Below are 26,148 nucleotides of genomic sequence, written 5' to 3'. Positions count from 1 at the left end.
AATGTTTGATAAATCAGGTTATTTCAGCAAACGCAGTGAATTAGCATTTGCCACAGAGGCTTCCCAGGTGGCGCAGTGGTAAAGAATCCGCTTGGAAATGCAGGAGAGGCAGGAGACTCAGGTTTGATCCCTGGTCGGGAAGACTGATCCCCTAGAAGAGGAAATGGCACCCCACTCCAGTATTCTTGCCTGGAAAATTCCATGGACAGAGGTGCTTGGCAGGCTACAGTCCAGCGGGTCGCAAAGAGTCGGACACGACTGAGCGACTGACATGCACATACACAGGCTCTAGTAAGTTTGTCCCCAAAAGATCAACCTATTGTCTTATTATTCAACTAAAAAAGCCGTCTTTCATGAATAACGCAATTTTGTGTTTGAACAGAAGAGGAACGTATACGAGATAAACTGGAAAGCAGTATGAACTTCAGAGGCCCCAGGCCCCAGTCCACATTCTCCTAAACCAGTCATCTGAATACAGAGACTATAATTTTACATTTGCCACATCTTCTTTCTCACACATTTTATAGTTATTCATTTTTCTAAATCCTTTGACCTCTAAATCTAGAATAGAAATGTCAATTACTCTTGTGGTATCTGCCAATTGCACTGAAGTGTTTGTTCTTAAACAAGGGGGACTACTCAACCTCACAAATAAAAAAGCTACCCTATCAGCTCATTTTAAAATTTAGGGTTTTTACCTGAAACCTTCTTTAACCTCGAATGTATTCCAAATAAATTTTCAAATGAGTGTTTTTGTTTGTTTAGTATATTACACATTACCTAGAAGCCAAGGGAAAAAAAGAAACTTTTTTTTGGTTTCATTTTCTACTCAGCCAAAGAAAGAAAATAAGCTACAATTTCCTTATGTCAAAGCTGGTTTATTGAACTTCATGAGGGCAAAATTACAGTGACGCTATTTCACAACAAAATTATTTAACTCTGGTTTAGATTTCATGAAGAAATGTATTAGCAACATACTGTCAATAAAGCACTGTCATTAAGAACTATATTACAGCCTGGATTAGCTTCCTTTGGTGTTCTCCCAAACTATGACTTTTCCAAAACATATCTGAGGTTTTCAACTAAAGGACACAGTTAAAATAAACTCGCACAGAAGTTATAAAACTTGTGACTTGTGCTTTAAAAATTAATAACAGCCACCATTTTGGAAGTGATTTGTCAATAGTTGGTGTTTTATAAATATTTTGGAAAATATCTAAAAGCTTCATCCCCATTCAACTGGTAAGTATGTTCTTTTTAAAAATGAAAACATGTATCGAGAAAATTAAAACAACAAATCACCACAAATGGGATACAAATATTTTTAAATTAATAAATATTAAAGTGGAAAAAATAGGTCCTTTTAGAGAACTTTAAAGGATACTTACTACTAACTCCTTACAAAAAGAAATAAAGTTAAATTACTTTTTAAAAAATTATTAATAAACAGCACTGAAAAAACATAAATGTGCTTGGAAAGTCTGTAAACTTTCTTCCCCCACTTTAGAAAATGTTTTGATAAGCAATAAACAGATTCCCTTCTTTAAAAAACTGTTAACACCCACAACAATTGTAACAGCTGTCATTGTTTTGCTATAAAAATAGTTACAAATTAATATCAATTTAGATAAAGTCAAACCACTTTTAATTCTAGCATGATAAGAAAAATGGATTAATCTCATTAAAAACAAAGACAATTTCTCTTTCCTTAAGGTCTCGTGTTTAAAATAGAGTAACTATTTCCTCTAATTATTATCTTCAGTTAGTTTATGTAATAGAATTATCTTGTTTTTATAACTAAATTACTCAGCCAGGACCACCATGATGATTAAGGAAAAAACTCTAGATTAGATCACATATTTCATTGGTTTCCCACATTCTGAAAATATTTTAAGTATAATCACCTTTCAGCTTAATTTCCTCTAAAATGGTAAATTCAGCAATCTTTTAGAATTAGTGAATGTGCACACTTCAGTTAGAGTTCATGGCTTACATTCCATTCATATAATAGCTTCATATGCAAGCTTATTATTTCCTACGTGCAAAGTCTTACATTCAAAACAAAAGTATTTAGGGTAAAATACTTTCTAAAATATTCCTTCCATCACTGAGGGATTGGCTAGATATTTTTTAATACCTAATTTATTTTTCATACTGAGGAGGAGTAGTTTGTTGTGACCATAAAATTTAAAGATTATAGATTATGACACAATTCTATTACAGAAATAAATGTAGACTCACAGCAATTATAGGTATGCCCTCAGAGTTACAATCCAAATGGAAGAGAGGATGAATGCATTTAGGCATTGAGTTGACTAGGGATGGGGGGAGCATGAGATCCTATGTCAGACACACAGCTTGAAATGACTGACAGCCAGGGATTGGAAAGTCTCTGGTGGCAGCCAGGAGCCATGTCCACTTACTTCCCCTAAACTATAACACCTCAAATCTTTCAGTTAGTTTTTACTATTTAAATATATCAAAGTAAAGTATAAAGCACCTTATGATGTCATTTCATTTGCATTATAATCTGATTTACTTCTGCATATTTTCTAGAATTACTCTTTTTAAAAATAATAATGATATTTTTATAGGCCTGACTGACACTGATTATAAAGATCAAACATCTAGGACTGTTGGGAAAGTCATTCTTTCTGGGCTGAGAACCAGAAAACATTCTAGGTCTTCTGCCACCAGATCTGAAGTCTTGGCTCTTAAAATGTACCAATAAAAATGCAGTTAATATACTAACAATACAAAGAAAGAACTCTATGGAGAGGCAAATACCAGTTTTTATCCTATTGAGAATACTTCCTATTCAAAGGACATACCAGTAAGTGTCCTAAACCCTTAATATATTTTTTTCAATTTCAGGAACACAGGATCAAACAACCACTGACTCTTAAAAATCCCATTATGCTCTCATATGAAGCCTCCTCCTTGAGCTCTCAACGCAAAGATGTTCTGATTCATCCTAATATTGCTTCATTTCAACCTCACCTGAAAACTTTTTCCTTGTGGTGTCACAGCGACAAACTTGATTAAGTAGACACAAAATACAAAAATAAGCATAACAATGATAAACAGTAACGTGTCAGGATGATCCATTGTATCTGAGATTAAATTCTATGACTTATCACTGTCATACTTCAGAAGTATTTCTTTAGTCAATATTAGATACTGTAATAAAGACTGTGATTTAGCACCAGCATGTCATTGCAGGCTTTGGTTCAGGCTTCAGGGTAATTCCGTTATCGGGGGGTTGACTAAGCATTAAGGGTTTGTGGCTCTTAAGCTTATGAGCCAAGGTCATGAATATAGCTTCCACATGGTCATTATCATTGGGGTTTTTAGCAGAGGTTTCAAACAAAGGCATACTGTGTGTGTCAGCAAATTTTTGTGCCAAGTCTGTGGGTACCTGAATGGCACTTCTCAAGTCACATTTATTTCCAACAAGAATCCGTGGTATATCGGTGGCTAGCAAATGCTGTTTGCATTCTTCTATCCAAGACGGCAGGCTGTGAAAGCTCGCCATGTTGGTCATGTCATACACGAAGACCACGGCGTGCACGTTTCTGTAATAGTGCTGGATCATGCTTTTTCTGAATCGCTCTTGTCCCGCCGTGTCCCATAACTGGATCTGGAAGTGGGAAAAAGAAGAGAAAAACTGACAATTTCATCCAGTTACACACACAGAAAATTTCACTACCTTCGCACGGCCCTTTGTGCTGCTTCACTTATACTACTTTGCTCCCTTCTAAAGTGCCCTTTTGGTGTTATTTATGTGATTTAAATGTCATGATACTAGTCCAGTCACTTCATGATTAACACAAGTGGCAGAACAAGTACTTCAATTTAGCACTTTAATTCAGTAAGTCAAGTTTGTTTGGAAAAATTATACCTCAAAAATTGATTTTAAATGCTAAAAGAAACAGATATCAGATTTTAAAAACATGTTAAGTGTCTAATTTCCACAAATTCAATATGCCCTTCCCTGCCTTTCATTCATGTAATTTAAAATAGTAGAATTAGGATAGATGTGAAAAGTCATGAGGTCTAGCCCCCACATGAACATATATATCAGTTCAGTGCAGTTCAGTCGCTCAGTCGTGTCTGACTCTTTGCGACCCTATGAATCGTAGCACGCCAGGCCTCCCTGTCCATCACCAACTCCCGGAGTTCACTCAGACTCACGTCCATCGAGTCGGTGATGGCATCCAGCCATCTCATCCTCTGTCATCCCCTTCTCCTCCTGCCCCCAATCCCTCCCAGCATCAGAGTCTTTTCCAATGAGTCAACTCTTCGCATGAGGTGGCCAAAGTACTGGAGTTTCAGCTTTAGCATCATTCCTTCCAAAGAAATCCCAGGGCTGAACTTCAAAATGGACTGGTTGACTCTCCTTGCAGTCCAAGGGACTCTCAAGAGTCATCTCCAACACCACAGTTCAAAAGCATCAATTCTTCGGTGCTCAGCTTTCTTCACAGTCCAACTCTCACATCCATACATGACCACAGGAAAAACCATAGCCTTGACTAGACATAGCGTGGGTGGCTGCGACAGCGCACACAGCGCAGCCTAGAGGAGCTGCCCCATGTCCGAGGTCAGGGGCAGAAGCCGGGAGGACCCCATGCCCGAGGGGCGGCGGTCAAGAGGAGTTACCCCACGTCCGAGGTCAGGGTCGGCAGCCGAGAGTACCAGGCTTCGACAGCGCAGGAGCAGCCGAGAGGAGCTACCCCCCGCCCGAGGAGCGGTGGCTTCGCGGGCGCAGAAGGGCCTAGAGCAGCTATTCCACATTCAAGGTCAGAAGGGGTGGCGGTGAGGAGATACCCCTCGTCCAAGGTAAGGAGCAGCGGCTGCACTTTGCTGGAGCAGCCGTGAAGAGATACTCCACGTCCAAGGTAAGAGAAACCCAAGTAAGACGGTAGGTGTTGCAAGAGGGCATCAGAGGGCAGACACACTGAAACCATAATCACAGAAAACTAGCCAATCTGATCATACTAGGACCACAGCCTTGTCTAACATATATATACATCTGACAAAATCCAGGCCCCTTTAAAAAAATTTAAATGACTAGGAAATCACTTATCTATTCTAAACATCTCTACCATCTACCTAAACATCTCTACCAATAAAAATATTCCAATACCTCCCAATGGAAATACGGGGTGGCGGGGGGGAATGATATCTAAAGCTAAATACAAGTCATGTGTTATGATTCTCTTAAAACATGGAATTTATTGTGTCCCTGCTTAGTTCCTGAGAAACATTAAATGATGAGAGTACTAATCACAATGGAAAAGACCAGGGACAGAGATGCTCAGATAGCTTTTTTTTTTTTTAATTTTTGGTTGTGCTGGGTTATCATTACACATGGGCTTTCTCTAGTTTCAGCAAGTGGGGGCTTCTTGTTGCGGAGCATGGGCTCTAGGTAAGCGGGCTTCAGTAATTGTGGCACATGGGCTTAGCTGCTCTGACCCACATAGGATCTTCCAGCACCAGGGATCGAACCTGTGTCTCCAGCATCGGCTGGAGGATTCTTATCCACTCTGCCACCAGAGAAGTCCCCTAGATAATTTTTAACTGAAAGACTTGTATTATTTATAGATACTCTGAGTATGGAAGCCTAAATAGATGACTTCTGTAGAGAATATCAATAACCTCAGATATGCAGATGACACCACCCTCAGGGCAGAAAGCAAAGCGGAACTAAAGAGCCTCTTGATGAAAGTGAAAGAAAAGAGTGAAAAAGCTGGCTTAAAACTCAACATTCAAAAAACTAAGATCATGGCATCTGGTCCCATCACTTCATGGGAAATAGATAGGGAAAACAATGGAAATGGGCAGACTTTATTTTCTCGGGCTCCAAAATCACTGCAGATGGGGACTGCAGTCATGAAATTAAAAGATGCTTGCTCCTTAGAAGAAAAGGTATGATCAACCTAGACAGAAGATTAAAAAGCAGATTAACAAAGCTCCATCTAATCAAAGCTATGGTTTTTCCAGTGGTCATCTATGGATGTGAGAGTTGGACTGTGAAGAAAGCTGAGGGCCGAAGAATTGATGCTTTTGAACTGTGGTGTCGGAGAAGACTCTTGAGAGTCCCTTGGACTGCAAGGAGATCCAACCAGTCCATCCTAAAGGAAATCAGTCCTGAATATTCATTGGAAGGACTGATGTTGAAGCCGAAACTCCAATACTTTGGCTACCTGATGCGAAGAACCGACTCATTAGAAAAGACCCTGATGTTGGGAAAGATTGAGGGCAGAAGGAGAAGGGGACGACAGAGGATGAGCTGGTTGGATGGCATCACCGACTCGATGGATATGAGTTTGAGAAAGCTCCAGGAGTTGGTGATGGATAGGGAAGCCCAGCATTCTGCAGTCCATGGAATGGCAAAGAGTCAGACATGATTGAGTAAGTGAACTGAAAGCAATACCAAAGGAGAGGAAAACTGAGGGGATACTGTAGATGGCCCCCAAAGTAAGTAGTATATAAAAGAGGAAGTGCTGAAACATGGCAGTAACTGCTTAATTAAAATGTAATGAATTAATGAATACACTTTAAACATGTAGTTAGAGATGGAAATATTGATCACCACTCCCAGGCTATCTTAATTTTTCAGTTCTGATTTTTTTTCATCTTTTTTTTTTTTATGGTAGCTCTTCTTAGTCCAAATGTATCCATTTTTGAAATAGTCTCCCTTTCTTCCTAAGTCTAAGTTTGTTCAAGGTAGAAATATAATACAAGGCATATCCTGGAGATATTGCAGATTCAGTTCCAGACCACTGCAATAAAGCAAATATCACAATAAAGCAAGTCACATTAATTTTTTGGTTTCCTACTGAATTTTTTATTCCTACACGTATAAAAGTTATGTTTACACTATACTGGTAAAGAATCCACCTGCAATGCAGGAGATCCTGGCTCAATCCCTGGGTTGGAAAAATCCCCTGGAGAAGGGAATGGCAACCTGCTCCAGTATTCCTGCCTAGAGAATTCCATGGACAGAGAAACCTGGCAGGTTTCAGTCCATGGGGTTGCTAAGAGTCGGACACAACTCTTAGCGACCAACATGTTGAACTTTCAAAAGGTGGAAGCAATCCAAATACCCACCAACTTATGAATGGGTAAATAAAATATATATCCATATAATGGAACATTATTCAGCCATAAAAAGGAGTGAAATATTGACACATGCTACAACATGGATGAAGAAGCCAGACACAAAAGACCACACGTCATAAGATTCCATGTGTATGAAACGTCCACTATAAGGCAAGTCTCCAGAGAGAGTAAACAGATTCGTGGTTGCCAGGGTCTGAGGGAACGGGAAGAATGAGGAGTGACTGATAATAGGTAAGTGGTTTCTTTCTGGTGAGATGTTCTGGAATTCATAAGTGATGATGTGACATAGGCTTGTGAATACACTAAAAACCACTGAATGGTTTATTTTCAAAGCACAAATCTTAAATATCTCAGTTTTTTAGAATGAAAAAAAAATCCCACTTCAAACTGTATCTTTAACATTCAGAAAGATATTTTGGGAATAATTTGGATGGTCTACATAAAAGCCGTCCAAAGAACTGGAACTGACGTCTTCCTCTTTTAATAACGTTTTCCCAGCTCAAGTATTCAAAATTCATTTCATCGATGAAGAATAATGATTTATAACGTTTTAAGCAGAGGACATATTTAAGTTAAAAAAATTAAAAGTACACAAGAAGGTAACAGACCAAAACAGGAACAATGGTTGTCTTTCATAGAGAATAGACCATGCAGGGGAAGGACAGGGTGGGACGAATGGAGAGAGCAGGACTGAAATATACTGAAATATACACATTACCACCTGTGAGACAGAGAGCTGGTGGGAAGTCGCTGTACAGTGCAGGGAGCTCAGCCCAGTACACTGTGACAACCTAGAGAGGGGGATGGGGTGGGTGGTGGGAGGGAGGTTCAAGAGGAAGTGGGCATATATATTACCTATGGCTGTTTCATACTGATAAAAGGCAGAAAAAAACACAATACTGTAAAACAATTATCCTCCAATTAAAAGTAATTTTTTAAATGGTTGCATTTAAGGCAAATTTCCCCCTTTATTTCTACTTTTCTGTTTTCTGTAACAAACATACATTTGTTTTAACAAACTAAAGTAAAAAAAAAAAATCATGCAGAATTTAGACCTGTCTCAAATTTAGACCTGTGAAAATCCTCAATAAATGCAAGTGGTGATGATGAGGATATTCAGCCTTAAGAAAACTGTTTGTTTAAGCTAGGATTGACTCAACAATAAGCCTCCTCCCATCAATCTTACTCAAAACATTCTGACCATATCAAGACTTCCAGGAAACAAGAAGTATGGGATAACATCTCACACTTTACCGGAGAGCCTTAAAAGTATATACTATGTTCGTGAGTCACTTACAAAGAAATACCACTGTTTCTCAGTATCCATGGGGGACTGGTTCCAGGAACCCCCACCAAAATCTAACACCAAAATCCACGGATGCTCAAGTCCTTTATATAAAATGGCATCGTATTTGCATTTAACTTACATCTGTATACTTTAAGTCATCGCTAAATTACTTACAATACCTAATGCAATGTAAATGCTATGTAAACAGTTGCCAGCAGTGGGCAAATTCAAGTTTTGCTTTGGGGAATTTTTTTTCCCCAAATATTCTCCCATAGATACAGAGAGTGAACTGAATTTAAAAGGAAGCTTCAAAATTTCACTCACTGAATTACTAGAACAAGTGAAAGCCTAGGACACACTGTTACGCTGTCTGCTGCCTCTCAGGTCTGCACTGAGGTGAGGGCCAAGAGCCTCAGCAAAGAGAGGACAGCACAACTGATAAAAACCGTCAGCCACGAAGGTAGAGAGAACTATCACTGAAAGAGAGGCAGATACAGCTCCCCAGTGGGCCAATGGGGAACAAACCTATGATAACCTAGAAAAATCTCTAGGTTTAGCTCTGAGTGCAGTGGTTCACAATGCTTAGAAAAGAAGAGAAAATGACACTTTGGAAACTAAGCAAGTGACATGCTTTTGTCTGGCAGATGTTAAGTTAGGAAGTGTTTTCAGAGCAATTTTTCCCAATTTAATACTTAATATCTTAGGAAAGAGAATGGCTCAAAGGTGCTTTTACACGATATTCTCCCGTTTGAGACACTATAAAGACAACATAAAATATACTTTAAAAATATTTCATGAATCCCTACTTTAAATCCAAGTATCAAGTTCCAATACAAATCTGTTTGCTAAATCTTAAGAGAAGTTTCTTACTATTTGTGAAAGCTCTTTTTAGTAGTTTTATTACCAAAATGAGAAATGATCTGGCAAACTGATTTAATACTTTTTTGCTTGACTAAAGAAGATACAGTATTAGCCCAAATGATCTTTCTTTCTTTGATCAGCTATCAAATTTCCTCTTCCCCTATTCTTTCAAAGACCACATTTTTATTGTAGCTCAGCTGGTAACAGCTCGGTTGGTAAAGAATCCGCCTGCAATGCAGGAGACCCCAGTTTGATTCCTGACTTGGGAAGATCTGCTGGAGAAGGGATAGGCTATCCACTCCAGTATTCTTGGGCTTCCCTTGGGGCTCAACTGGTAAAGAATCTGCCCACAATGCGGGAGACCTGGGTTCGATACCTGGGTTGGGAAGATCCCCTGGAGAAGGGAAAGGCTACCCGCTCCCGTATTCTAGCCTGGGGGATTCCATGCACTATATAGTCCATGGGGTCGCAAAATCGGACACGACCGAGTGACTTTCACTTTCAGCTAGTAAAGAATCTGCCTGCAATGCAAGAGACCCCAGTTTGATTCCTGGGTCAGGAAGATCCCCTGCAGAAGGGATAGGCTACCCAGTCTTGGCTCAGATGATAAAGAATCTGCCTGCAATGCAGGAAGATTCCCCCAGAGGAGGGCATGGCAACCCTCTCCAGTATTCTTGCCTGGAGAATCCCCAAGGACAGTGGAGCCTGGCAGGCTATACAGTCCATGGGGTCGCAAAGAGTAGGACACAACTGAGTGACTAAGCATGGCACTGTTCTTTCAAAGAACACATTTTTATTATTTTTGCTTCTAAGCAGCCTATATGAGAGATCATCTGATGATTACATAAAAGCTTCTATTAATAGCTTGATGATGTAAATCAACATCATAACTAGTATTAGTAACACTGTAACAGAACTCTTTTTCCTTTTAGCACACTGTACAGAGTAGTAATATGTACATCTGACATATAGATCCACATGGCAAATTTTAAAAATAAATTTTAGCTTCCCTAACAAGGAGAAGTGACACATTTTGTGTGACTAGAAATACTTTAAAGGAAGAATTTAATTATAGCATAATGCAAGAGATAGGAAGTCAGCAAGGAGAGAAAGGAAGCAAGAGCTGGGCTGTAAATTCCAGCCCAGCCACCAATTTGTGGGACCTTGATCCAGTCATTCACCTTTTCAAAAGCCTGCTTTAACCTTAAAATCAGGGCTAATTTACATAACATAATGAGCTCATCTTCTTTTCATTAGCTGTGGTCTTAAGAGTAAAGAATACACATAATTTGGAAACAGCAATCTTAGCTGTCTTCCCTCCCTATTCTTTCTCTGCTTATTTATGCATTTTCCATTATTACCATCTCTCCCGAAGGTATTAGTGTTCACTCAAAGAATTGATGCTTTTGAACTGTGGTGTTGGAGAAGACTCTTGGGAGTCCCTTGGACCGCAATGAGATTAAACCAGTCAATCCTAAAGGAAATCAGTCCTGAATATTCACTGGAAGGACTGATGCTGAAGCTGAAGCTCCAATACTTTAGCCACCTGATGCGAAGAACTGACTTACTGGAAAAGACCCTGATGCTGCGAAAGACTGAAGGCAGGAGAAGAAGGGAACAACAGAGGATGGGATGGTTGGATGGCATCACCAACTCAATAGACATGATTCTGAGCAAGCGCCGTCAGTTGGTGATTGACAGGGAAGCCTGGCGTGCTGGAGTCCATGAGGTTGCAAAGAGTCAGACACGACTGAGCAGCTGAACTGAACTTAAACTACTCATATTTACTTGAGGTTTGCACAGCCCAAGCATGTTCCAGGTACTATGCTAAGTCCTTTACAAGCACTATCTTATTTAATCAAGCAGAGACATTACTTTGCCAACAAAGGTCCGTCTAGTCAAGGCTATGGTTTTTCCTGTGGTCATGTATGGATGTAAGAGTTGTACTGTGAAGAAAGCTGAGCACCGAAGAATTGATGCTTTTGAATTGTTGTTGAAGAAGACTCTTGAGAGTCCCTTGGACTGCAAGGAGAGTCAACCAGTCCATTCTGAAGGAGATCAGTCCTGGGATTTCTTTGGAGGGAATGATCCTGAAGCTGAAACTCCAGTACTTTGGCCACCTCATGCAAAGAGTTGACTCATTGGAAAAGACTCTGATGCTGGGAGGGATTGGGGGCAGGAGGAGAAGGGGACGACAGAGGATGAGATGGCTGGATGGCATCACTGACTCGATGGACATGAGTCTGAGTGAACTCCGGGAGATGGTGATGGACAGGGAGGCCTGGCGTGCTTCGATTCATGGGGTCGCAAAGAGTCGGACACGACTGAGCAACTGAACTGAACTGAACTGAACTGAATGTAACAATTACTCAACCTTGCAGATGAGCAATTTGAGGTTTACTAAGGCTGTGTAACTCACCTGAGGACACAAAGAGACTATGAAGCCTTTTTTTTTAATTGAAGTACAGTTTACAGTTTAATTAGTTTCAGGTGTACACCACAGTGATTCGGTTATGCTACAAAGCCTTTTTTTTTGTTTTTAAACAAATCCACACTTTTACTTTCTGTTCGATAAATTTAAATCCTTGATGGCATCACAGGGATTCTGCATCCAATGACCTTAACAGGAAGGTTGCTTCAGAATTTGATACAAGCCACGCCATTGTTTCCACAAGAGCCACTTACCTTTCCCCACATAACTCTGCTTTTCTTAGGTTTTCCACCAGAAGTTATGTTGTTTTTGCTTTATACACATAAGTACATCTCTTGCCTAGACAGACTTCAGTTTCATCTTGAGCACAAACATCTTCAATTTTACAAAGGGCTGTATGATCCCTCTGGGTCCGGAGACCCTGCTTACAGCCGGCAAATCTGGCTTTGGATCATAGTCTTCCAGACATATTATTAAGAGCTGTGCTAGAAGTCCTGTTCCCAGCAGGCCTCCACAGGTTCCAAGACGGTTGAAAGAGCTGTACTACCACGGTCTTACAGCCAGGATTTAAATCTGGGCTGAGTGACTCTATTACAGATGAGTGTTGGTTTTCCCAGTCTAGCATACAATCCCAATTCTGTTTATTGTTGTTTGCTTTTCAGTCTTTATGTCCAACTCTCTGCGACCCGTAGACTGTAGTATACCAGGCTTCCCTGTTCTTCACCATCTTTACTCAAACTCATGTCTGTTGAGTCAGCGATGCCATCCAACCACCTCATCCTGCTTCGCCTTCTTCTCCTCCTGCCCTCAACCTTTCCCACCATCAGGGTCTTTTCCAGTGAGTTGGCTCTTCACCGGGTACTGTTAATAGCACCTCATTTTCCTTGGGGAACCACCCCTCCCCTGCCTTCAACTCACGTGAACCCCCAGCCAGGCACGTGACCCATCCCCACACCTATGTCACCACCACAGTTTGGGGATGGGCATATGTCACAGTCCCCAAGCAGAATCTCTGAGTCTCCATTTTAGTACTGGTGTTAGAACTGACAGAAAAAGAAGTACTTTCTTCTGAGTTTTCAGCTATGTGGGGGAAAAAAAAAATCTCATTTTGCTTAAGCTAATTTAAGTACAGAAATCTGACACAGACTCTAAAACAAAAGATCTTAACTACTGATGAAAGATCCCTGGAAAATTAATAATTCCATCACATCTCACATCTGAGTACAAACACCAATGTTGCTACTTTTCAAAGAAGAGCTATAAGAATCACAGGCTTCTGATCAGGCTGGAAGAACAATGGGAGCTCTGGCCTGGTTCCAGGGATCCTTCAGATAGTGGAATGGCTTGGGTCTGTGAAAATGGAGACTGCTTATACCATACAGGACTCAAGACCAAACCACTCCAGACTCAAATATCCCAGTTTTCTGAGCTAAGGAGTCATAGATTAAGATTCCTTTTTAGGGTACCCCAACTGTCAATACTCCCATTCACTGAATTCCAGTGCAAATCAAATCAAGAGGACCAATTTGGTATCTTGCTAACCACCATCACCACTTTTTTAATTGTTTTAAATTTTAATTGGAGGCTAATTACAATACTGCACCATCACCACTTCTAAGATGAATTCTTAGAATTCTCAATTTAATTCTAGTTAGGTAAGGTGTAAGATGTCTTATAAAATAAAATACTCTTTGACTTATAAACACTGGATTACTTTTAATAAAGATTAAGACAAAACAATGGAGAAGGGTAAATAATCTGATTTCTATTTGGGTTCAGCATTCATGGTATATCCTCTTCATTACACTCTGAAGCCAAGTTCTAGTCCACTCTCTAAGCATGTTAACTACACTGGGCATTTTGTCTTTATCTACCTATGCTCCCCAACTTCACCGTCATAGTCATGATTATTTCCTCCAGTTCCACACTTCTAGCTGCCAATCCAACATTTCCATTTGAATATAACACCATCTCAACAAAGAAATGATTAACACAAAATTTTTTTTACAGAGCCTCTCAAAAATCAATCTTCCATGAAGGTGAAGTCACTCAGTCATGTCCGACTCTGTGACCCCATGGACTGTAGCCTATGAGGCTCCTCCGTCCATGGGGTTTTCCAGGCAAGAATACTGGAGAGGGTTGCCATTTCCTTCCCCAGGAGATCTTCCTGACCCAGGGATTGAACCCAGGTCTCCCGCATTGTAGGCAGACGCTTTACCATCTGAGCCACCAGGGAAGTCTATACTCCTTATCCCTACTAAAGATACTACCTGCTGCTGCTGCTGCTAAGTCGCGTCAGTCGTGTCCGACTCTGTGCGATCTACCTTCAGTCAATCAGATCCACAACCTCAGCCATCTGAGTCCTCCTCCTCCTCTTCACAAAAAGCCAGTTACTGAAGCCTTTTGGCTTTATCATCAAAATATCTCATGTCATCTGTTTCCTTCCATTAGCTTCCCTCATCACCCCAATTCTGGATTTCCAGAGCAGGCTACCAACTGATCTCCCGTTTCCAATATATGCAACACTTATCTGAGCCCTATATAGTTTAGAACTGAGCTGGACTCCGGAAGATGTCTATGGAATTATCAGACATGGACTCTGTCCTGAATAAAACTGAGTAAGACCTAATAAAGGAGGCAGACACACATATAGTACAAACAGCAGAGATTTAAAGACTCAGGTAAGGTGCTAAAGGAAGCTGAGAGAAAGAAGAAATAGAAAAGAGAATGAGAGGTAGGGAGATTCCTGGCAGAGACACACTGAGGTGAATCAGGAAGAATTACACGTGGTGAAATATGGAAAGGGAGGTTATTCCAGGCAAAGAGTGGGAAATGCAACAGGAAAACAGGGATAAGCAAATAACTGGCTGGACTATAGAGTAACCAAAGGGAATTAATGGTGGGGGGAGTTAAGTTAGAAAAGCAGTCTGGAGCAAGAGAAGGAAGGTCTTATGTTAATTTTAAAAGTTGGAACTTTTTACAATACAATGGAGAACTACTCTGGGCATCTGAGGCAGGGGAGATTACTCTCCCTAAAGAGCAACATTAATCTGGCATTTTGGCAACAATGTATACAACAAATTAATTGACGGCTAGGGTTGGGAGATGAGCTGAACTGCTACAATAGAGCAGAGCATAATAAATCCCCATCTGCTTTGCACATAGGTTCATCTGTACCATTTTTCTGGATTCCACATATATGTGTTAATTTATGTTATTGGTTTTTCTCTTTCTGACTTACTTCATACTGTATGAGAGTCTTCAGGTCCATCCACGTCTCAGCAAATGGCACAATTTTGTTCCTTTTTATGGCTCCCATTGTATAGGGAGTGAAAAAAATGAACTAAGATTTTGAAAGAAGAATGGATGAGAGAAATCATCCATGTAGAAAACTAACTGGATTTAGGGAGCAAAGAATGGTGAGGCCTCCAGGATGAGGAGGACAACATCTGGACCATGTAGGTCACGTAGAGGAGCAACAGAAGAGGCAGATTTGAGAGGAAAGACGAACCCACCCCAGAATTTTGAGGTGAGGGAGGGCTTATCCAAATAGCCATGTCTACAAAACAATAGCGGAGAAGGCGATGGCACCCCACTTCAGTACTCTTGCCTGGAAAATCCCATGGATGGAGGAGCCTGGAAGGCTGCAGTCCATGGGGTCGCTGAGGGTCAGACACGACTGAGCAACTTCACTTTGACTTTTCACTTTCATGCATTGGAGAAGGAAATGGCAACCCACTCCAGTGTTCTTGCCTGGAGAGTCCCAGGTAGGCTGCCGTCTATCTGGTCACACAGAGTCTGACACGACTGAAGCGACCTAGCAGACTTAGCAGACAAAACAATAGGGAACACAGAGGGACAGATGAGGAGTGAGGGCTGGGCCAAACAAAGCTTTGGAAGTTACCTTCATAGAAGTGATACCCAAAGTCAAGAGTCTACTAAAGGAGAGAATGCAGACAGAAAACCAGTTCATCAAGGGGAAGAATCAGGCTCACTCAGGATTCATCCTCAATCGCTGCCCCATTTATCTTCCTAAAACACTTGGACTTTTTAGCACACATACAAAATGAAATCTAGATTCTAGCTGTTCAGAAACTCTTCAGAAATGTTGCTACCAACACCTATGCAATTCTTCTCACTTGCCACTTTTCCACAGGAAACTTTAATCCTGCTGGAGCATCCTGCTAATGTTACTCATCAAAATATCCCTCCAGTGAGAATGAGCCCTCCACTAACATCCAAAAATAACTTGGCAGTCACCTACTGCCTGGTTTTGCTAGTCATCTTTCTGTTGTGGTTGTTGTTCAGTCGCTCAGTCGTGTCCAACTCTTTGGGACCCCATGGACTGCAGCACACTAGGCTTCCCTGTCCTTTGCTATCTCCCAGAGTTTGCTCATGTCCAGTGAGTCAATGATGCTATCCAATCATCTCATCCTCTGTTGCCCCCTTCTCCTCCTGCCCTCAATCATCTTTTTAGGTATATAAATTTTATTCCTGTGTAGGACAGCAAATCATCTATGCAGTGTATCAGGGTCAGCAAACTTTTCCTGTAAAGGGTCAGAGTACTAAGTATCTAAGGCTTCACAGTCCTAACGGTCTCTGTCACAACTACTCAACTCAGCCACTGTGGTGCAAAAGCAAGCACAATATATAAACAAATGAGCCAGGCTGTGTTTCAATACAACTTTATTATTTATGGACACTGAAATTTAAATTTCATGTAACTTTCACTTGTCATGAAATCTTATTCTTGTGGTTCTTTTTTCCCCAGTCATCTGCAAATGTAAAACTCAGCTTGCAGGCCACAGAGAAACAGACAGCAGGGCACAGACGGTTTCTGGACTTACAGTGGCGATCATTTCATAATGTATGCAAATAGCAAATGACAATGTAGGACCCTTGAAACTAACATAATATTGTATATCAACCATATTTCACTTAAAAAAAAAAAAAAAAAAAATAAATTAAAAAACCAGGCAGCAGGCCATAGTTAGCCCTCAAGCATGGTTTGCTGATTCCTGCACTGTATCATAATTATTTTTGTCTAACAAAATGTCTTCTTTCCATTAAACGTTTACTCATTAAATGTTTGCTTTACCTATGGAGAGAGAGGCCCTGATTATTTTTATCTAGTTAATATTAACATCTTGCATTTAACATGTAAAATCTCATTCACTACAAATGACAGGTAAGCTATCCCAATATTCAAATAGGAACTGAGGATCCCTAGTGAGAGACAGAGAATGATTCTGTTGGTGTCTGACATTGTCACGTGCTGATATGAAAGGAAAATAGCTTCCATGGTGAGGATACACAGAGACAGAAGGAGCATAAGGATTAAATACCTTGATTTAAATACCAAATGTATTTTTATTTAAGGAATTAACTATATAATTTTATCCAACTTTCCAAATTCTCCAAACAAGATTTTACACTTTCCATTATACATATATAGTACTCAGGAACAGAATAGCAAACAGACTTTATCACATTTTATAAAACATTTTAAGTGATTCTGAAACAGCACTGCTATAAGATACGCTTTCTGAAAAATTTACAGTCCACAAAACATTTAACACAACCTCTCACTTTTACCAAACACGTAAAAATAATGTCTACTTACTAATAAATAATAAAGTAACAGAGCTTTCCAGCTTTCACTTCAAGATGAAAAGTTAGAAGAAATGTCGTTTCAGGTTAGGCTTACAATGCTCCAAAGAGATAATATGAACATCTCAGCAGCACTTAAAACATAATATAGGTTAACAAAAAAGCAGCAGCAGTATATGGAATAAAGCTATTCTATATCACTTCATTTTTTTTAAGACACCAAAAAAACACCTTAAACTTTTCCCCCACCAAAATACTCATATCTTTTTCTATTACAGAAATCTCTGTAATCTTTTTGACCACAATAAAAACCTCTCAAGTCTTACAGTTGGAAGTACAAGTCAACAGATAAGGCCTTAGAGAGAAGAAAAAGAAATCCAGCCTCTCTACCAACTAGGATACCAACTCAGGGGCCCTATCAACATATGAGGTCAGGCTAAAGCTCAGGAAGGACAATCACAGAGAAAAGTGTTTTCTCCTTGCTCCTCTCAACCAGAAGGATCAACTCTGTGCTCCCAGATTCATCCCATCTGAGGTTCTGCTTCACTTATCACCGCCAGCACCAATCTTGAAAGCTAAGCCTTCGATGTCACACACTGGACATAGTTCATATGTTTAATATGCTATAAGTCTCTCTTAAATTTGCACCTGATTCATCTGTGATCTAAGGTGTAAATGGCAACCTGGAGGCAGGTAAAGGGTCACTGAACCCCAACTCCTCGCCTGCCTCCAGTCCCTCTACTTTGTTACTATCCTGCTTCCATTGGGCTTCCCTGGTGGCTCAGAGGTTAAAGCGTCTGCCTGCAATGTGGGAGACCTGGGTTCAATCCCTGGGTTGGGAAGATCCCCTGGAGAAGGAAATGGCAACCCACTCCAGTATTCTTGCCTGGAGAATACCATGGATGGAGGAGCCTGGTTGGCTACAGTCCACGGATTGCAAAGAGTCAGACACAACTGAGTGACTTCATTTTCACTTTCTTTCACTTTCACCTTCCCTTCAGCTGTCTGCCTATGCCCTACTTGATCTCTGCTTCACTCTGGTTGTGCAATCATAGAATTGATGGTGCCAAAGAGAAATCATGATGTTAAACCACCAGGGGAGAAGAATCTTCTCAAGATCACTGACTCTGAGCCAAGTACCTTCTATCTGTTCTCATCTAACCCTCATGTGAGCCTGATGGGGTACTATGGTCCCAATTTTTCAGATGAGAAAAACAGACTCTGAAAGATTAAAGAAACTGCCTAACCACCAGACTAGCCAACCACACCAATTCGCCTAAGACTGAGACGGTTCCTGGAATGTGAGACTTTATACTGAAAACTAGGTAATGCTGATTTCCCTACGAAGGACACTTAGCCCTTTCATAGGTTCAGATTTGAGCCAGGCCAGCTGGGCTTCAAAACCCAGGCAATTTCTCTCAGAACTCCTTCTGCCAAACAAACTCCCCCTCTAACCTCAGAAATCCTATTATTTTCCTCCCCCAGAGGTTCCTGGGCCTAACTTAATTCTGATGGAAAATAGTCAGCCTTTTATTCTACCCTTTTCTTTGCAATGTATGCAGATCTTTCTTAACTCCCTAATACAGTGCATCCAAAAGACCACCATTCCCAGCTTGAATGGGACAATGAAAAATTAAAGCTAAGATTAAAAGGCAAAAGGGCCTACAGAGGACTGATGCCTTTTCAGCCCTATTTCTCCTTTACTATCATTGGCAGTAAAACCCCTTTGGGGGTGGGGAGATGGGCCAGAGATTCTGCTATGCTATGCTACACCGCTTCAGTCGTGTCAGACTCTTTGTGACCCCATGGACTGTAGCCCACCAGGCTGCTCAGTCCATGGGATTCTCTAGGCATGAATACTGGAGTCGGTTGCCATGTCCTTCTCTAGGGGCTCTTCCTGACACAGGGATCGATCCCAACTCTCATTATGTCTCCTTCATTGGCAGGTGGGTTCTTTACCACTAGCACCACCAGGGAAGCCCCTAGATTGGAGAACCAAAAACTAAATTGTTCATGTCTGAAGAATGTGGGTGTGGGAATGAAGTGAGCCTATTTTTCCCCCCACAGTGGACTGAGGTAAAGATGAACATCCTAATTTAAAGCAAAAAATAAATAAATTAAAAAACACAGTATAAGGAAGGCAGAGTAGTTCCTCGAGTCCACCTGTTTTAAGGGATTGTATCAGCAGGTGGCTGAACATCAGTCAGAGTGAAGAAGTGTGTCTAAGGTGCCTCAGTCTGGTCACTGATGCCTTATTCTCCAATGTTTCCATTTCAATCCCTGAGAATCCCAGGCTTGGCTCTGAGCTTACTACCTTCTCCACTTTTACTGTGTTCTCCAGTCTCAGGAGCCGCCAGTAAGACTTAAGACTCAAAAGAGGGTGGCACCAAGAATGTGGCAACCCACTGAGGAACCAAGTACAAACTACAGAATGTTTCAACAAGAAAACATAATTTTCTAAACAACTCAGTGTCATCTGGAAACTACTGTAACAAAACTGCATGCAAGAGAATACCTAGGTACTTCCTCAAAGACAACGGGGGTTTTACTTCCACAAAACCTAGGGCAGTGTTCAAATGAATGTTTAACAAATAATATTTACTAAATGAAATTCCCATGCCTGAGAAATTTCACTATATTTCCTCTGGCCTTACTTCACTAACTCCCAACACGTGAGAACCCGGCCCATAAGTCAGTCCTACACGCTTGCTACTCGGTGTGTGCTCCACTGACTAGCGGATGTGCAACACCGGAGACCTGACCAAATCAGAATCTTTACTTGGGGAAAAACAAACAAACAAACCCAGGTAAATCTCATGCACAATAAAGTTTGAGAAACATTGCCTTAGAAGTTTGCTATATACAAATCCTTCCAATCTCCAACTCCCATCTTCACATCAGCGTGAGAAAAGATGAAGCGCACGCCCTATACCGGGCCCCAGCAATTAACCCACGAAGGGGTTGGCACACGTGTCATCCCGGGATAACCTTCCTCCCGACAGTCTCCCATCCGCTCACCTTGATTCGCTCCCCATCAATCTCCACCGCTCGTTCTCGGAAATCCACCCCGATCGTAGCCTCGGTGCGGTCGGGGAAGCGGCCGGCGCAGAAGCGGTAGGTCAGGCACGTCTTGCCCACATTGGAGTCGCCAATCACGATTATCTTGAAGATGCGGGAGCGAGCCGGTGGCAGAAACCCTGAGCCCCCTGACACTACACCGCTGGATGAGAAGCTCGCCTCGAGCGACGACTCTATGTCCGAAGCCATTCTCCTGACCCGCCCCAAACTGAGGCGGAGGGAAGGAGACGCTAAGAGGCTGCGAGATTACGCCACCGCCACCCAGCGCGCCCAGCCCGTGGGTTTCGCTGCTCGGCGTCCCCGGAGCCACCGCCCTCCCGCAGGCAGCGCGCGTGCGCACCTTCCTGCCGGCCTCCGCCCGCGCAGGTGTGGTGCCCACCAGCCCAGGCTCGCTGACCCTTCCGCCCGGCCTACGGCTCCACCGCAGCGTCCGTCAGGCCGGGGCCCGTCTACCTGCGAAGGCACTGGGCCTGTCAGGGGCTTGTCGGTGGCGCGGAAGGCCGGCTGCTGAGAAGCCGAGCAGACCGCCTCGGGCCCGGCACCCTGGCTGTCCCGGCCCCGCCACGTCCAAGGCTCCCGCCCCCGGGAGGAAGCCGCGCGAGCACTCTGGGGGCGGGGAGAGAAAGCTGAAAGGAAGGAGGTACCACCAGGCACTCTCTCGCGAGAGGGCGGGAGAGCCGCTTCGACGCTGGCGTGGGCCCGACGGGGACGTGTGAGGTCTCCGGAAGGTCCGGCGCTGGCCTTGGCTTCCCGTTTGGGCTCCCTGGACTTGGAAGTGGAGGCGGGTCCCCTCGGCTTGCAGCTGGGGGCCGATTCCGCGTTCCCTGCTCCCTCCGGACTCTCGGGATCGCGGGAGATGAGACAGCGACCGGGGCTGAGGGGCGCTAGGCGCCGCCAGAAGCCCGCGCCTTGGGAGCGGGAAACTCTTAGAGGCGAGCTCGGGCCGCGCGGAACTTGGGTCTTGGCAGGAGCAGGGCTGTCAGTGAGCAGGCGGGAGTTCGAGGCCGCCTGCCGCCTTCGCGCGGAGAATTTCATTAGGCGCCGAAGCAATGTTCCGATATCCGCGGGATTCAGGTGCCCAAGGCCCGCGTCCAGAAGATCACAGGAGGGCCGCCTGGTGGCATTGAACCCAGGAGCTGGTACTAGATGGCCTCTCTCATGAGAGTATATAACCTACTGTGCCCAAGTTACGTCCTCGTGTCTGGGTGACGATGATGTAGCCGTTGAATATTACGGAGCACACAGACTTGTCTTTAGCCATATATCTCAGGAAAATATTAATAGACGAGATCACCCAGCCTTAAAGAGGATTCTCCGGATCACTGAGAGTTTTCCGAGGAAACCTACCATACACTGAGTCATAGAATGGTTCCAAAATGTCCAAAAATATTGCTTTTTGTGAGGAGTTTTGTTTTCTGATAACAAGACTGGAGTTTGGGGGTGTTTTGTTTTCTGTTTGAGCGCATAGTTTGCAAATTCAAGGACTATGGCGAGGAAGACATGGCATGCCTTAAATAGTATGAGGGGAACAACAGAGAACCAAAAGCCCTAGGAAAGGAAATAAACTGCTCATTTCAGTCCATAAAATGAAAATGTGGTCAGAGCAAATTAGTAGTAAAAGCTGAGTATGCCGAGCTGCAGCAATTTGCAAAAGCCTTTAATAGACAATCATTTCTGTTGCGGTAGAAAAACTTTATACAGTTACTGATATACCAAGTTATGTTAGCCAGGGGAAAGAAGGTTATGCACCTGGTTGAATGTGTGTTCCAGGTGAGTAAAATACATTTAGTCAGTTTCCTGTTATAGAAACCAGAACATGGCCTGGAAAATCCTAATGGTTTACCTGTGACTTTATTTCCATAAAGATAAATCATCCCAGAGACTTTTAGAGAGCCTTGGAAATATTCCTCTAATCTACTCTACTTATCCCATTTAAAGGATAGCATCTGAAGATTTAATAACAAAAAACAGTTGAAGAATTCAAAGCTGGATAATCAGGTAATTTTAAAGGATCGTGAAAAAGCATCATTGTTTCTACACCACAAAACCCTTGCTCTATTTTTTGTATTTTTTTTTTTTTTGGTTTAGTCTTTTTCTTGTCTGTTTATTTAGATCCTATTCACATTTCATATCCTTGTTCAAAAGTCTCATCTCTGAGAAGCTACTCCTGATTGCTTCAGCTCAAAATGTTCTTGACTTATTCTAAATCTAGTACACTTTTGGGGTATAGCTCTTTGGTCTCAGCAGTACTGTCTTCGCTGTTTGTTTCATGGTTATGTCTTGTGCCTTCCAACTAGAATGTCAGCTCTTGGCTACTGACGGAGAGCTCATTGTTACTCAACAAATGATGAATAAGTGAGTTTAGTGAGAAATTTCTTGTGTAAGCATTGTCAGGTTGCACCCTTTACCAGTTATACACAGTTCAGCACCGCTTAGATGGAAAAGACCCTGACATTGTTACGAAGAGTTTTGTATTTTCAGTCTGCAGTTTGAGAGATTCCTAATGTGAGTAAAGTGTATGTTACTTTTTATTGAATAATCCCAGAACCTCCGGGTTTGACTCTTGAAGAAGATGCTACTGTTGGGAAGAGTGGATGGATTATGCAGCCCTGTTTTCTGAGAATTCATTTGTTCTTGGAGTTTTTCACTGCTTGCCGCCACTACCACTTGGCCTCAAAAGACAAGCATGTAACCCTTCCTTTCCTTCATATTTTACTGCACAGCTGAGAAGAGACTGAATTTGGATCCTTTAGTGGTACAACTGGAATGTTACATAGTTTAGAGTAAGATGGCTTATTTAAAAGTATTTTTCTAAGATGGGGGGTGTTGGGATGTCCCTGTAGATTAGTTCCAGAATGGGGTGTCTGTATATACTGTATTAACAGGCATCTTGACTCTTGAAAAGGGACATTAGTAGCTGCTGCAGGTCCTGTTTGGAAAACTCATGCACAATTCCCGGTTTTTTGTAAAGTGTCAGTGTGGGAGACATTTGACTCTTGTGTTTGTATCTCCTTTTTATGATTGCTGTACTGACCCATGTCTTTTTGAGGAAGGGGTGAAAAGAGATTTGAAATAAAAATGTTTAGAAATTAAAAAAAAAAATATTTTTCTAATAGGAGATAGAAACTGGATATTAACAAAATAAGGGTACTCTTATGTACAAAATACAACTACTTACGGTCAACTTTTATTTATTAAGAGATGCCACCACCCTGTGGCAGAAGCCATTTTTTAACTGGTCTTAACCAAGGAGTAGCTCCTAGAAAACTTCACTGTTTAAGTTCAGGCCTGAGTACAAAGGACAAAATAGAGTTTACCTGCTTGCCTTTATTGGCACTACTGACATTTTGCACCAGATAATTCTTTTTTTGTAAATATCTGAAGTATGGTTGACTTATGTTAGTTTCAAGTATACAGCATAGTGATTCAGTACTTTGGCAGATTAAACTCCATTATAGGTTATTACAAGATAATGGCTATAATTCACTGTGCTGTACAGTATATCCTTACTGTTTATTTTATGAACATAGTAGTTTGTCCCTAACTTGTCCCTCTATCTTTTGGTGACCACAGGTTTGTTTCCTATATCTGTGAGTCTGTTTCTGTTTTGGATATACAGTCAGTTGTATTATTTGTTAGATTCCACATGTAAGTGATATCAAGCAGTATTTGTCAGTAAGCCAGACAATTCCTTGTTGTGGGCAGCTGTCCTGTGCATTATAAGACGTTTACTGGCATACATGGCTTCTACCCACTATCTGCCAGGAGTACCCCACCCCTACTTGGAACAACCCAAATCAACTCTAGACATGGCCAAATGCCCCTGAGGGGTGTTATGTCCCTTTCTCACTTTCACTGAGAATTACTGGCCTATATATGGGATTTTCTGCTAATTCTGGTTTCCTGTCCATCCCATTTGACAGCAGGAATCATCTCTCCCTTAAAGACAGAATTCCAGTTCCCCAGAGAAGTATAGCTTTGGTCTTGTTGGCCTCCACCAGATTACCAAATCACTGGTTAATAGTAACCCCAAATATTTTATGAGATACTACATTATAAATAACAAGGGCTTTAGTTTTAGCATCTAAGTAGCAAATTACCATCAACATTTTATAGGTAAATTTCAGAATTCTACGTTTCAGAGTTCTTCAAGTTACATCTTTATAAGCTGGATCATTGAGGATTTATGAAATTTAACTATTCTGTGTATCTCCACTGTTCTTGTGGTTGGGGCAGGGGCAAAGACTGTAGAAATTCTAGATGTGTTCAAGTGTGGAGGTGGTCAAGGAGCTAGGATGGAAGGCCTTCTTGTAGTGGACAATAAGTTAAAGGTGAGTGTGCCTGTGGTAGTGCCATTCTCTATAATAAACTCAAATTATGAGTAAGCAAGACTTACAAATATTTGATATGTGCAAAATGCAGTCATGGTGGTCTTTGCTGTTTCCTTTATTTCATTCCCTTTCTCCCTCCTCACCTTTAGAATGTTTGATTATATAGCATTCCCTGTATTTGATATAACAAAGGCAACTGATAATTCTGAAGATGATCTAAGTAACTAGGAGATTTAAAATTAAACTTTCCACCTTGAAGATGATGTACTTTTTTAATGTCCATATTTATAAACATTTATTTCTAAATAACACAGAAAAATCTCAATTTTAAGTTATACTGTCTGATACCAAAGCGATAAAAACAGGCTATTCTTTTTCTTTTTTCTTTAAGTAGAAGGAAAAAAGAAAATTTATCTACTATACAGTATGGAAGCTAAGAGGAAAATCTCTAATTCTGGTTCAGGAGAAAAATCACAATCACTGATTTACAAACTATTTAGAAAGTAATAACAATGAGAACAATAAAACAACATAAGGACTCAGCTGAAGTAGTACATAAAGGAAAATCACAGATCAATGTTTTAATACTAACCAATATAGAAAAATATTAGTAAATCATATTAGTAAATATTAGTAAAAATCATAGTAAAAATATGGTTTACCTATCACTTATATAGTACTTAATGTGTCAGACACTGTTGTGTTCTATAAAAATTAACTCATATGAAGCAAGTAACATTCTCCCTTTTTTATCAATAAAGAATCTGAGGCTCGGAGAGTTTACTGTTTTCCTGAAGTTCACTCAGCTAATAAGTGATAAAGTCAATAACCAAACCCAGTTCTTTGACCACTACATTACACTGCTTCTTATCTTAAATGAGAAAAACACAAAGTTTTAAGGCACAGCAGGCAAAATAATAATAGTAGACCGCAGTGAATTAGAATCCAGAAATACAGAACAGATCATAACAGGAAAGAGCTGGTTATTTGATATATGTTCAACAAAATAAATATGGCAAAATAAAAGCAAAGATTTTAAAACAGGAGAGAAGATGTTAGAAATGAAAAAGGAGGGACTTCCCTGATAGTCCGGTGGTTGAGAATCGACCTTCCAGTGCAGGAGACTCGGTTTCAATTTCTGGTCGGGAAACTAAGATCTCACATGCTGCAGGTCAACTAAGCCTGCATGCCACAACTAGAGAAGCCTGTGCACCACAGTGAAGACCCAGAGCAGTCAAGAAGAATAAATGAAAAAGGAGATAGACTCTGATAATGGAAACTTTAAATATGAAAGAATACAAGCCCATGTATTCATAAAAATATTTTGTTGAGCACCTACCACATAACATGCCAGCCCTATACATGTGGCTAAGGATATCGTGGAGAAGGCAATGGCACCCCACTCCAGTACTCTTGCCTGGAAA

The 26,148-nt window shown here is 41.4% G+C and overlaps 1 protein-coding gene and 1 pseudogene across 2 annotated transcripts; both read right to left on the bottom strand.

Moving 5' to 3' along the window:
- Positions 1-843: 843 nt before the first annotated feature.
- On the bottom strand, positions 844-20,979 carry RAB33B (RAB33B, member RAS oncogene family). Of its 2 annotated transcripts, XM_070386555.1 has the most exons (3): positions 20,847-20,979; positions 20,334-20,601; positions 844-3,640 (listed from the first exon to the last, which is right to left on the bottom strand). In XM_070386555.1, exons 2-3 carry the CDS (start codon positions 20,580-20,582, stop codon positions 3,200-3,202), a joined length of 690 nt encoding a protein of 229 aa, XP_070242656.1. In that variant the 5' UTR covers positions 20,583-20,601; positions 20,847-20,979; the 3' UTR covers positions 844-3,199. The 2 variants fall into 2 exon arrangements, with proteins under 2 accessions (XP_070242656.1, XP_005895884.1); XM_005895822.3 differs by having other exon boundaries at positions 20,334-20,970.
- LOC102276913 (large ribosomal subunit protein eL33 pseudogene) lies at positions 11,544-12,174 on the bottom strand (annotated as a pseudogene).
- Positions 20,980-26,148: the final 5,169 nt, after the last annotated feature.

This window comes from Bos mutus, chromosome 17 (assembly GCF_027580195.1).
Source record: "Bos mutus isolate GX-2022 chromosome 17, NWIPB_WYAK_1.1, whole genome shotgun sequence".
Taxonomy (NCBI): Eukaryota; Metazoa; Chordata; class Mammalia; order Artiodactyla; family Bovidae; genus Bos; species Bos mutus.
The sequence above is the reverse complement of the archived record's forward strand: the minus strand, read 5'-3'. Positions and strand labels throughout refer to the sequence as shown.

Bases quoted from the DNA above. Each gene is read 5' to 3' on its own strand.
- RAB33B (XM_070386555.1), bottom strand. From the start codon at position 20,582: ATGGCTTCGGACATAGAGTCGTCGCTCGAGGCGAGCTTCTCATCCAGC. The intron at 3,641-20,333 runs GTGAGCGGATGG...TCCCACTTCCAG, and splicing joins TTGATGGGGAGCGAATCAAG to ATCCAGTTATGGGACACGGC.